Raw genomic sequence first — 12,301 nt, 5'->3', positions numbered from 1 at the left:
ACATGCAGGGGGCTGCAATACTGAACCTCAGAGGCCCAACCCAGGCTTCCTGTAAATATATGTTAGAACAAGCTAATGAGGCACACCATAACCTTTCTCTGCTCTGCCACTCATTAGCTGTGTGAACTTGAAAGAGATTTACACAATGCCTTGTACATGGTAAACCCTTAATAAATCATTAATAAATTATTATCCTTAAGTGAAGACATCATTTTGCTTTATGTTGTATTTTCCTTTCTGTTCTGCTGTTGTACTTGCTTCCCATGTCTCAACTTCAGACTTGGAAATAGAAGCTTCAGGTTCTCAGCACAGGGTCTCGGCAGGGGCACCAAACTCATGCTTGATAGAACCTGGACATGGGCCCCTCAACCTGTTGTGTATCCTATATAGAGGTGAATAGAAGTTGCTGAAACCCTCTGATTACTCAGCTCTCTGAGGAACCTTACAATGTTTCCCCACAGGTCGATATGGACTCCCAGGTGCCCTGGTTTAAGAAGCTGGCTCAGTTCAAGATGCCTTGGACATCTCACAAGGATTCTTGTGATCTGGGCATCCAAAACCTGAGCTTCAAAGTGAGAAGTGGGCAGATGCTGGCCATCATAGGGAGCTCAGGTACCACTAAGGGCAAATAGTGAGGCAATGGGTTTGGTCTCTCCTGGAAAGCAGACCAGTCCCTCAGAAAGATGGATGCTTCTCACAGAACCCTTGCTGATGAGTAGAACAGCAGAGCAGAGTGGGTGAGAGCACAGGTTCTGGGTCAGACAAACCTGGTTCAAATCCCAGTTCCTCCATTTACTATCTCTCAGGCAGTTGCCATCATTATGAATCACAAATATGCCTCTTGAAGCGGTAGCCAGGGCCTGGTCCCTAGTTAACACCTATATTGAGACAAAGCAACAACCTTTCCAAGATCATCAGTCAGCTCCAGAATTCAATGTTCTTGTCAGGGGACTCCTCCACCACCAGGGACATTCACTCACTGTTGCCCTACGACCCGGTAGGCACAGCCCCTGCTGCAATTCCCACTTCTCAGAGAGGCTCTCTAAGTCTTAGTGTAGGCTTCAAACACTTGCAAAGATCCAGATTCTTGGAGTGCTTCAGAGTCACTTCCACAGGCTAAACTTAAACTTATACAATGCCAAAGGTGAATGGAGCCTTGGAGAACAAAGTTTACTCTCTCCAGTGTATTCTATCTTTCTTTCTCCTTACCAGTTTGGAAGCCTCTTTAAAGGAAGGTTTTTAAATTATCAGTATTTTCAGTCATCAATATCTCTAGAGTATCCTCCTGTCTCCCCTCAACACATGCACACCTTCATTTGACAAATAGGCAGACTAAAGTCTAGAAAAGGTGAGTGATTCACCTAAGAACATATATTTCATGCAGAGTTGGAACTAGAACTTTGATCTTCTGATTCCCAGATCAGGGCATTTCTCTCTTACATGGTGTGAGAACATGTTATACCTTTTAATTAATCATTTCCAGAAGTAAAGATTACTGAACTTTTGAACATCTCCAAATTTTTAGTCTTCTGATAGGGAAATTCTATTTATTATCTAACCGAAGATCAAATAAGATAATGTGTGCCAATGCACTTTGTAACTTAAATAACACCCACAGGTCAAGTCCTGCCCACTTTTGGCCCTGCCTCTGTAATTCTGATCTGAACAAGAAAACAAGAGACACTTCATAGGCCAATTTTATTTTGGTAACTCCTGGTAGTTTTTATGTCCTATATGCTTTTTCCTTCATGAACTGAGAATCTGGGGAATATGTGGGCCCTGTGGAGGCACTTCCACTAAGCCTCAAAGTCATCACAATTAATACTCACTACACTTGCCCTGAGAGCTGTTAGCATCCCTTAGGAAAGTGAAGTTCAGAGAAACTGAGTAGTCTCCAGGACTTCTGACTCTAGGCTCAATGTTATTTAGCTTCAGGTTTACTTGACTGAAATTATTTAAGTGATTTCTTCTTAAGATTTATTTATTTGAGAGAGAGATTGAGGGGAGGGGGAGGAACCTCAAATAAACTCCCCACTGAGTATGAAACCTGCTGCCAAGGGGCTCAATCTCAGGACCCTGAGAACATAACCTAAACCAAAAAATCAATAGTTGGTTGCTTAACCAACTGAGCCACCCAGATCCCCCTAAATGATTTCTTAGAAAGATTTATCAATTATACATCCTGTGGCTCTTACTCCGCTTAAGAAATTAAGAATGAAACAAAGAATGGATGAATGCTCAGCATAATTTATAATAAATAAAAACGTTGCTCCAGATACTTTGGTTGCTTCTACAGAATCAGCAGTAGTAACAAATGTGTTTTCCAATGAATGAATGTATTTAATTGGAGACTCCTGCTATTTTATAAGGCCCTTGAATGCCTTTGGTGTTGTCTTCTGGTCTGCAGGTCTGCCCAGTTTCACTAGGCAATCTCCACTGGAAAGGCCACTCATACCTCTCATAAAATGTTTATGAAATGTGGTCTTTGAACTCCTGATTGGGAATCCCATTTTACCTATGAATGTTGACAAAGTCCCCAGCTATCTCTGATCCTGCATCTAATATCTGAGGCTGGATAGGGAGCAGGACCAGAGCACTCCACTCTGGTTTCTCTGAATATTTTACTCTACTTATGTTCTCAGGGACCTTGAATGAGGTGTAACTTGGAGGTGGCATGCAAGTCCCTTTCTACTGTGAGAACCTCTGATCAGTAAGCGTAAGGATTAGTGGGGAGGCTTCTTGAGTTTTGTTTTTTTGCACTGGAGGCATGGGGCTTCTTGCAAGAAGCATGTGTGTATGGCAAGGAGATGTGGTTACATTTGTGTATTGGCTCTTCCCTGTTTGAAAACAAGTTGCAAAATTTGCTGAGGGGCACCTGGGTGGCTCAGTAGGTTGAGTGTCTTGATTTTGGCTTGGGTCATGGTCCCAGGGTCCTGGGAAGGAGCCCCATGTTGGGGTCCCTGCTCAGCTTGTGCTCTCTCTCTCAAAAAAATAAAAACTTTTTTTTTTTAATTGCTCTCTGAAAGAAATTGATAGTAAAGAAACCAAACCCTCATATGGGGGGAATGGGGCAGAGCGTCATCCCTAGCTGTCTGCAGTGTTCTCACAGCTACAGCCCAACTGGCATTCACAGCTTAAATGGCTGTCAAAGAGTCTCATCAAACGCTTCTGGAAACCTGATCCAATCAGACACTTCCCCAAATCAATAGCAATCACTGTCACTCAGAGGGGGATGGTGTTAACTTAGGGCAACAGATCACTTTTTCTAGAGAGTAAAAAGTACCACAGATTAAAACAAGAGAAAGACAAATATAGAGAAATACACGTGTATACTGTGGCTTAGTTTTAAAATCATGTCCACATCTATTATTCCTCTATTTTTTTCCTCCTTATTTCCGAAAGTAAGTTCCAGTTTTGCATTTTTAAAAAACACCCTATTTGTGAGGTCAAGACCCATGCTGGGTTCCTCTCTCAGCTGGGAGTCTGCTTGAGATTCCCTCCCTCTCCCCCTGCCCTCCCGCCCACTCATTCTCTCCCTCTAAAATAAACAAATATTTTTTTTAAACACCCTATTAATTCTCCAAAATTAGTCTTTCCCACAAAGCCAGCTTCTGAGCCAAAGGTTGCTGGCACTTTTACCACCCAAAAATGGCTAAGCTTCATGGGGCAATTAACACCAGTACTACTTGAATCAAGAAATGGGCTTATTAGAGGTGGAAAGAGGCATCTACTTCAGACGCAGCCAGGGCCAGGACTCCAGCCCTCTCCTGCCATGCAGCCCCTGGCTAAATGGCTTGAACCCCCAGCGTCCATGTGCCTCCAGCGCCTCACCGGTATCAAATTGGCTGCAGGTGAGAGGCCTGGAGCTCCAGGTGTTGGGACTGCCCCATTCAGGTCCGAAAGCTGTGCCACTTTCCCTGGGGGCTGGTCACTGCTGCAAGGACAGAGCAGTCCAGGGTGGCTGGAGAGTGTGTGGGCTGCCGTGGCTTCAGGGTTGGCCCCCACAGCTCTGCTCTCAGAATGTCTATGGTGGATTCACAGGCTGTGGGAGAGCCTCTTTGCTGGACGTGATCACCGGGAGGGACTACGGCGGCAAAATTAAGTCAGGCCAAATCTGGATCAATGGGCAGCCCAGCACGCCTCAGCTGGTGAGGAAGCATGTGGCCCACGTGCGCCAGCACGATCAGCTGCTCCCTAACCTAACCGTCCGTGAGACCCTGGCTTTTGTTGCCCAGCTACGCCTGCCCAGAACCTTCTCCCAGGCTCAGCGCGACGAAAGGGTAACTACCTGATCCTGGTGACCCCAAGAAATCATGACATCCTTCCCCTCTCCCACTCTCCCTCCCTGCCTCAGGGCCCAGCTCCAGGTCGAGTTCGAGCCTCCCAGCTCACCATCCTTCCAACCGTTCGCTCAGCCTGGCCCTCAGGCTACCTTTAAACCCCCACAACCCTCTGTAAGCCGCCCGGGCCCTGGCCAGTTCCCTCCATGGCACAGGGAAGAATGTGTGAGGCGTCTCTATCTACCTGTTCTCCTGTCCTCCGGGTGGGCAGGGAGCCCAGCTGTCCTGTCCCCAGGGCGCGGCCACATTTCCAACATGGCGCCACGGCCTGCACGTGGGATCCTCTCAGGACAAGCGGAAAGAATGCGGGAACAAACACAACGTGGGCCAGTGAAGGCTGGCGCGCAAACCCATTCGGAAGGGCAGGCGCTTTGCGCTGGGGGACAACACCCACGTGGCCCCGAGCCAGGCGCACCGCCGGGCGTCTAAAAGCCAGCCATTCTCCGCAGGTGGACGACGTGATCGCCGAGCTGCGCCTGCGCCAGTGCGCCAACACGCGTGTGGGCAACGCGTACGTGAGGGGCGTGTCGGGCGGCGAGCGGCGCAGAGTCAGCATCGGGGTGCAGCTGCTGTGGAATCCAGGTGAGCGCGCGAGGTGGGGCCGCGGCGCCCGCCGGGCTCGGGCCCGGCCAGCCGGAGTCCCGCTGGCTCACGAGGCCCCTCTCTCCGCTGGAAAGGAATCCTCATCCTGGATGAGCCCACCTCCGGGCTCGACAGCTTCACGGCCCACAACCTGGTGAAAACCCTGTCCCGGCTGGCCAAAGGCAACCGGTTGGTGCTCATCTCCCTCCACCAGCCTCGGTCGGACATCTTCAGGCTGTTTGATTTGGTCCTCCTGATGACGTCCGGCAGCACCATCTACTTCGGGGCAGCCCAGCACATGGTGCAATACTTCACAGCCATCGGCCACCCCTGTCCTCGCTACAGCAACCCTGCCGACTTCTACGGTGAGTTGCCGGGCAGCGCCTCCGCCCACCGAACCCCGCCAGGGTCTGGTGGAGAGATTCCGGGAGGGAAGCTCAGAGGCTTCAGGGGAGCAGGGCCTAGGAGGGGGGCGGACACAGCGGCTATAGAACGTGTGCCCCTTTGCCAAGTATCAAATGCTAGAAACAAAAGGCCCAAATAAAGCAGATTTCTCCTGCGCACAATGGATAAGAAGCCTAGGAGAATTCCAGTGGCTGGAGGAGATAGAATCCAGGAAGGTTTGGACCAGTTTCTAGAATTGTGGTCTTTATTCAGACTCTGTAGGGAAACTTAGGGTACCCAAGGTCAGGAGGCCACCAGGAAATCTTAAAGCCGTTCCCTGGTACCCTCACAGAGGCAGAGAGCCTGAAGGCACTGGGTGGGAGAGAGGGGCCCAGGGAACAGGAGCTCAGAGCCATTTGGAGGTCCTGGTCAGTGAATCTCTAGGTAGGAAAATTGTTGGGTCAACCCAGAGAGGCCTTTCTGCTTGGGGTTCTGAGCTCTCAGCATAGGGTAAGCCAATTCCTTCATTCCTGGGGAGGCAGTTGTCTTTTATAGGTGCCTGACCTGAAAGCAGATGCCTGGATCCTGAATGCTGAGGAGTGTCATGGCTGCTGGCCAGGCCACACAGCTTCACCAGCACCGGGGGAGACGGGAGCTGTGGCTTGTCTAATTTGTCACCTGGAGCTCCTGGCTTCCTCCCAAGATACTCCGGTGTGGCAAGGGCGTCACCAATAACCATGACAACAGGGACCATGTCCTTAAGGGTAGACACTGGTCCCAAAGGCACCAAGCTCCAGAGGGTTTCCCTTGGACTCTCACAGCCCTGCCAGGGTCATCTCCGTCCTTACAAATGAGAAGATCAAAGCCTGAAAAGTTAAACCCCTTGCAGAGAACTTGTAAGGCACAAAATTGGGACTCATAGCCAGTGTATCTGGCCTCCCATCCTAACTCCTGGCCCTTGGCCCACATCCTCCTCCCAGCATCCAACATCCTTCCCCCCACCCCCAGGAGGACAGGCCACTCTCTCCAGCCTGCAGCCCTTGTGCACTCACACTGTCTGAACTCACAGGGCACCTGTCATCCTGGCCAAAGGGAGCAATGTACAGTAACCCCAGAGAGGGGTTACTAGAAGCCAAATGTCCACAACAGACCTGAAAAAAACCTTTTTCTTTATACTGTTATCATTTGGGGAGGGGGAGCTCTTGCCTACCACCTACCAATCTGGGGTACAGGGCCTGGTAGTACCCAGAGAGTCTGGTGTTCTGAGCTACAGGCCTACACACTAAGGAGAATATTGCATTTTACAAGACTCCTCCTAGACATTATCCTACCCTAGGATATGTCATGAAAATGGCAGGAAGGAAGAGACAGAGGTTTAGAGGGGGAATAGTGGGAGGTGAGCCACACTCCGGCCTGGAGTAAAACTGGGCTCAGGAGGGCCCTGGTTATGTTTGGGTGGTGTGCCTTTCTGACATGCAGGAGCCCCATGAGAGTAGAGCTGTGGCTGGGGTTCCCAGATGCTCCCCAGAAATAGTACGGAGGTGGGTGTTGAGCAGCCTTCGGAGCAGCAACAGCTCTACTTAGAATTGTCCAGACTTGGACACCCTCTGGCCAAAACACTCTTCCCTTTTAGACAGCTTGCTGATGGAGCCAAATTACTAATTTACAGTGAGAACTAGAACTTCCTGGTGCCCAGAGTGCCCAACTGTCTCATGGCCAGCCCACCTTCTCCCCATGGGCAAGAACACCGGGGAGGCTGAGTCCTCATCTCAAGTTTCTTAAATGGCTGGAGTTGGAGCCAGGACATAATTGTGCCATGACCTTTGGCTCCAAAGGTCCAGTGCTTTCCGTTCTTTTCTAGGGATATCTCCATAATGAGCCTGGGTGTTGGGATGGGGGCCAGGGCCCACAGGGCCTCTGGTGTTACCCTTCCCCTGCAACAGGCTTTCCCCTGAATTGGATGTGGCCAGGCCCAGCAGGGTGGGAGGCCAGCCCTTGGTGCCTCTCTGCCTCTCTCTGCTCTTCTTATCACTTCATGGTCCACTCTCAGAGAGTGGAGAGCATGTCCTGGAGCCCCCAAGGGCTGACCAGCATTGTGAACTGGCCTTGCGTCAAGCTCCTCACCTGTGAACAGGTACAGAGACCCAGCCACCCATGGCCCCGCATCCTTTCCTTACAGTGGACTTGACTAGCATCGACAGGCAAAGCAGAGAGCAGGAAGTGGCCACCAGAGAGAAGGCTCAGTCCCTTGCGGCCTTGTTTCGAGAAAAAGTTCGTGGCTTTGATGACTTTCTGTGGAGAGCCGAGGCAAGGGAGCTGGGTGAGGGCACTTGCCCAGAGAGGTAAGGCAAGCCAGGGTGGCTCTGGGTGGAGCTATATAAGCTATATAAGGTGGCTCCTTATAGAAGGCAGTCACGCCCTCACCCCATGTCACACCCTTCTTCTTGACAGCCGGGCCCTCCCCCAGGACACCGACCAGCCCCCAACTCCCATTGAGCTGCCTGGCTCTATGCAGCAGTTCACCATGCTGATCCGGTAATTATCTGCCATTTCACTCCACTACCACCAACCCTGTCCCACAAGCCCTTTCTATCTAAAGTGAATTTGGAGGAAAAAGCAACAGGTAGAATCATTTTTAAAAACCACTGTCACCAAGACCACCACTAATGCTCTTTGCAACTTTTATTCTTTAAGCAAAATTAAAATGTCCTTACTGGCCAGATGATTGGAGAAATTTCATAGGACTGTGGTGAAAAATTCAGACAATACAGGAGAAACTCAAGTGGAAAGGAAAGGTTACTGTCACATCAGCCCTCAGAAAAAACTAGACCCACATGTTTGGTGTGTTTCTTTCCAGATACTCCCGTGCATGCAGCATTTTAATACGTAAATGTGATCATATTTTGCATACTGTTCTGTAACCATTTTTTTGTTTTTGGCCTCATATAGAATAGGTGTCTACCTTTCATCTGACTAGGTCTTCTTCAGCATTCCAATATTCGCATTCCATAATTCACTTCCCTGCTAAGAACATAGTCATGTTCCTTTTTTTTTTTTTTTTTTAGGCTTTTGCTATGACAAGTAATGCTGTGACAACAATCCTTGTACATATGTCTTTACACGCCTGATTGGTTATTTCCTTAAGATAATGTCTTTAAGTAAAATTGCACAGTTGATACGTTGATAGTAAGTTGATAGTTGATAAAGTAAATTATTGTGTACCTTGTGTGAGACAGATGCTTTCACCAATGATCTCATTTGAGTCTCACAGTCCTTGTGAGGGGGTAGTGCTATTCCCATTCTACAGATGAGAAAAGAGAGACTTACAGAGATTAAATGACATTGCCAGTGTGACAGGGCTGGTATATATTGTTCCCTTGGCACCTCTTTTGTCTTCTAAGTCGTCAGATTTTCAACGACTTCCGAGACCTGCCAACTCTCCTCATCCATGGAGCAGAGGCCTGCCTGATGTCCCTGGTCATCGGGTTCCTCTATTATGGCCACGGGGCCATCAAGCTCTCCTTCATGGACACAGCTGCCCTCTTGTTCATGATTGGAGCTCTCATCCCTTTCAACGTAGTCTTGGATGTCATTGCCAAATGTGAGTGTTGCTTGCTCTCTTGTGACCCACACCTGAAAGAGCCAGAAGACACGGCGTTGTTCATTCCTCTGAGCTGGTCCAAAGCTAGCCTATATTCCTCCACACTCCTGGGGAGAATGGGTTTGCTGAACAGTTTCACCATGATTGCAAAACAAAAGGTGATGATTGTTTTTAACGTTCACACATTAATATTAGTATGCAAATGAAAGCAGATTATCCGGGAGTCTTAGGTATTCCTATTATAGCAGGAATTACACTTGACAGCAATGCACAAGTCACAGAATTACAAACATCTAAATTAGGATGGTTTAACTCTGCCTGCTTTTTAAAAATAGAAGACATTTAGTCAATGTGACTATTTATAATTATACTAAGATTCAAAAACAGAAACACTGAAAATTAATGTCATTTTCATTCTCCTTTTCTACCCCTTTTTAGGTCACTCAGAGAGGGCAATGCTTTACTATGAACTGGAAGATGGTCTCTACACTCCTGGTCCCTATTTCTTTACTAAGGTGACTGGTCAGGGCTGAGAGCAAGTGACCAGGTTGGGGGCGGGGTCTGAGAAAGCTACACTGCATTGTACAAAAGCTCCAGAGAAGTATTTTGCTGAACTAGAGGGCTATGCCTCATCTGGGGTTAAAGATGTCACATTTGCTAGGGGACTTTCAGAGGCATGCTGTTTTTAAAACATTTACCAGAAGACCAGTACTGTGGGACTAGGAATGACACTTTTCTGGTCAGCAGAAACCTTAGGGAAAAAAAGGGTGGGGGGTTGGGGAGGAAGGAAGGAGAAAAAGAAAGAAAGAAAGAAAGAAAGAAAGAGAGAAAAAGAAAGAAACTACCAGCATACTTCACCTCTCTGATTTCACAACATGTCCAGGAAGCAGACTGGCTATTACTATACTTATTTCCAGGAAGTGGAGGCTCAGAGAGGTTATGCAGTTGCCCCATAGCTGTTAGGTCTGGGCCAGCAGGGTGGGGACTTGAAACAGAACAGATGCCTGACTGCCATTTGTCACCAGGCCACATGGCCTCCCTGGGGGAAACTGCTCTGAACTGACCCAGATGGCAAAGATGGCATCTGCAGAGGGAAACCAGCAGGGAATTCACATTTCAGGGTCCCACACCCGCACCCACGGGCCCTCCTGCTCCCGCCTGATGGTCAGCAGGAGGGGAGGTTGGCATCATTGAGGGTTATTATCTTTAAACGTTTAAAAACAATGACAGTGAAGGCACCAGCTGCACACCCTCGCAAGGGCTACTCTTTGCAGATTCTAGGGGAGCTTCCGGAGCATTGCGTCTACATCATCATTTATGCGATGCCCACCTACTGGCTGGCCAACCTGCACCCGAGCCTCGAGCCCTTTCTGCTACACTTCCTGCTCGTGTGGCTGGTGGTCTTCTGCTGTAGGATCATGGCGCTGGGTGCCGCCGCCCTGCTCCCCACATTCCATACATCCTCCTTCTTTGGCAACGCTCTCTACAACTCCTTCTACCTCACTGGGGGCTTCATGATAAGCTTGGACAATCTGTGGACAGGTAAGACCTGCTCCCCTCCCTTGCTCAAGCCTTTTGAGGCCTTCTAGGTCTGGATGAAGCCTGCTTTCACCTGGGGATGAGAACTCACCATTTAGAGCCAAGTGGAGCCTGGTTTTTCTGGGAGCCAACTGTCCTGCTTGTCAAAGAATGACTCCATGAGAGGGTGCAGATGGCACCTTCTATCCCCCAGCTGATACCTGGAGGTCACCCTTGATTCTCTCTCACTCTCCACATTCTCTAGTGAGTCAGATCAGTTCTGCCTCTCACATCTTTCTGAAATGTCCACTTGCCTGATCCCCCAGGCTGGCCTTATTGTCGGGTCTCAGACCACCACAGTGGTCCCTGTGACCCTGGTCCTTCTGTGTCCCTCTTGACCCTCGCCCACGCAGAGGGCACTTTGTAAGGTTCAAATCCATGTCACTGCTCTTCTCAGGCCCTCTGGGGGGCTAGCTCCCTGTTGCCCCCACCTTGCTCTTCTGAAGTCCCCAGCACACTTCATGCACTCACATCTGAGCATGTGTGGCTCTTCTCTGTAGGGCACTGTCTGCCCCTGCCCACATCTCCATGGCTGCTCTCTTCTCCAGACCAGCCAGGCTGGGCTTGTTCCTTCCTCTTGCTCCTGGCTCAGTGCGTCATGGCATCAGGGCATGGACTCAAGATTCTCAGCTCTGCCTCCATGAAGCTGAGCCCATGCTGGGACACCTCATAAATGACTCTTTGAAATTGTTACTTATCCAACATGTGGGGACGCACCCTCAGCTACGTGGCCCCCTCCACTCCACCCCATGTCCCAAGCTGTCACTCTGGCCCTTTCGGCCTCTCCCCGCCCTCCTTCCAACTCAGGGACCTTGCTTTCCTTGGGGCAGAGCCGCCAGAGCCCTGTGTTCATGAGTCCTTCCCAGGGAGCACGTGGTCAGCCTGTGTGAGTAACATAGCTCTCACTGTCTCCAGTGCCTGCTTGGATTTCCAAAGTCTCCTTTCTCCGCTGGTGTTTTGAAGGCCTGATGCAGATTCAGTTCAAAGGGCACACTTACCACTTGGGGGTCGGCAACTTTACCATCCCTATCCCAGGAGACCTAGTAAGTAGCTAAGGCCTTTGAAAAATAGATAACACCTATCGGAATGTTTTCTCAGGGAACTCACTGATGTCTGTGTCCCCAGATCCTCAGTTCCATGGGCCTGAACTCGCACCCGCTCTACGCCATCTACCTCATCCTCATTGGCATTGGTGGTGCCTTCATGATCCTGTACTACGTGGCCCTGAGGTTCATCAAACAGAAATCAGATCAAGACTGGTGATTCATGTCCAGGCTTCTGCCTCTTGGTGGGGACTAGAGAAGACCCTTCAACTGCACTCCTTGCCTTCCTCCCAAGGAGCCCCATGGGGCACCAGGAGGACCACACAGCAAGCTCAGCTACACTGGCCCTCAGCATTGCAGTGGCACAGGTCGGCCACAGGATGGCAGTAGAATAAAGACAGTAGAAAGGGATTGCAGATCAATGGCCAGAGCTTGCAGTGCCTGGGAAAGTGAAAACTGAACCTGGGGACACCTACAGTGTTGCTAATTTATTTCCTTTTCATATATATTTATATAGGCGACTCAGTGCAGGATGGGACAAGTTAGGTATGAATGGAATAGGCTATGCAAGAACTGGATCCAGAGGAAACAATATTGCCTAGCGAAATGTTTGACCTCATCTTCTGGGACCCCCGAACTCTGTGTTAAGTCACTCTCAGTACAGAAAATGACCTGAGACATCCTTTCTTTTGGTGTGTCATGGGTTCCAAAAGCCAAACAGAACAATTAAAAATTTATTGAACATCTACTGTATACCAGGTATAGCTCAAAAT

At 49.4% G+C, this 12,301-nt stretch overlaps 1 protein-coding gene across 4 annotated transcripts in view; it reads left to right on the top strand.

Annotated features, from left to right (window-relative positions):
* Positions 1 to 12,301, top strand: part of ABCG8 (ATP binding cassette subfamily G member 8) — a 19,077-nt gene extending 6,776 nt beyond the window's left edge. For 3 of the 4 annotated variants that reach the window (XM_032351884.1, XM_032351883.1, XM_032351885.1), the window contains 11 exons: positions 462 to 612; positions 4,042 to 4,280; positions 4,790 to 4,922; positions 5,018 to 5,287; positions 7,486 to 7,648; positions 7,758 to 7,841; positions 8,708 to 8,907; positions 9,346 to 9,422; positions 10,182 to 10,449; positions 11,401 to 11,528; positions 11,611 to 12,301. In XM_032351884.1, the coding sequence (XP_032207775.1) occupies positions 462 to 612; positions 4,042 to 4,280; positions 4,790 to 4,922; positions 5,018 to 5,287; positions 7,486 to 7,648; positions 7,758 to 7,841; positions 8,708 to 8,907; positions 9,346 to 9,422; positions 10,182 to 10,449; positions 11,401 to 11,528; positions 11,611 to 11,748 (1,851 nt within the window). In that variant the 3' untranslated portion in view covers positions 11,749 to 12,301. The other variant, XM_032351886.1, reaches the window with a different exon arrangement.

Source organism: Mustela erminea, chromosome 7 (assembly GCF_009829155.1).
Source record: "Mustela erminea isolate mMusErm1 chromosome 7, mMusErm1.Pri, whole genome shotgun sequence".
Taxonomy (NCBI): domain Eukaryota; kingdom Metazoa; phylum Chordata; class Mammalia; order Carnivora; family Mustelidae; genus Mustela; species Mustela erminea.
Note: the sequence above shows the minus strand (reverse complement) of the source record. Positions and strands in the feature narration are given on the sequence as shown.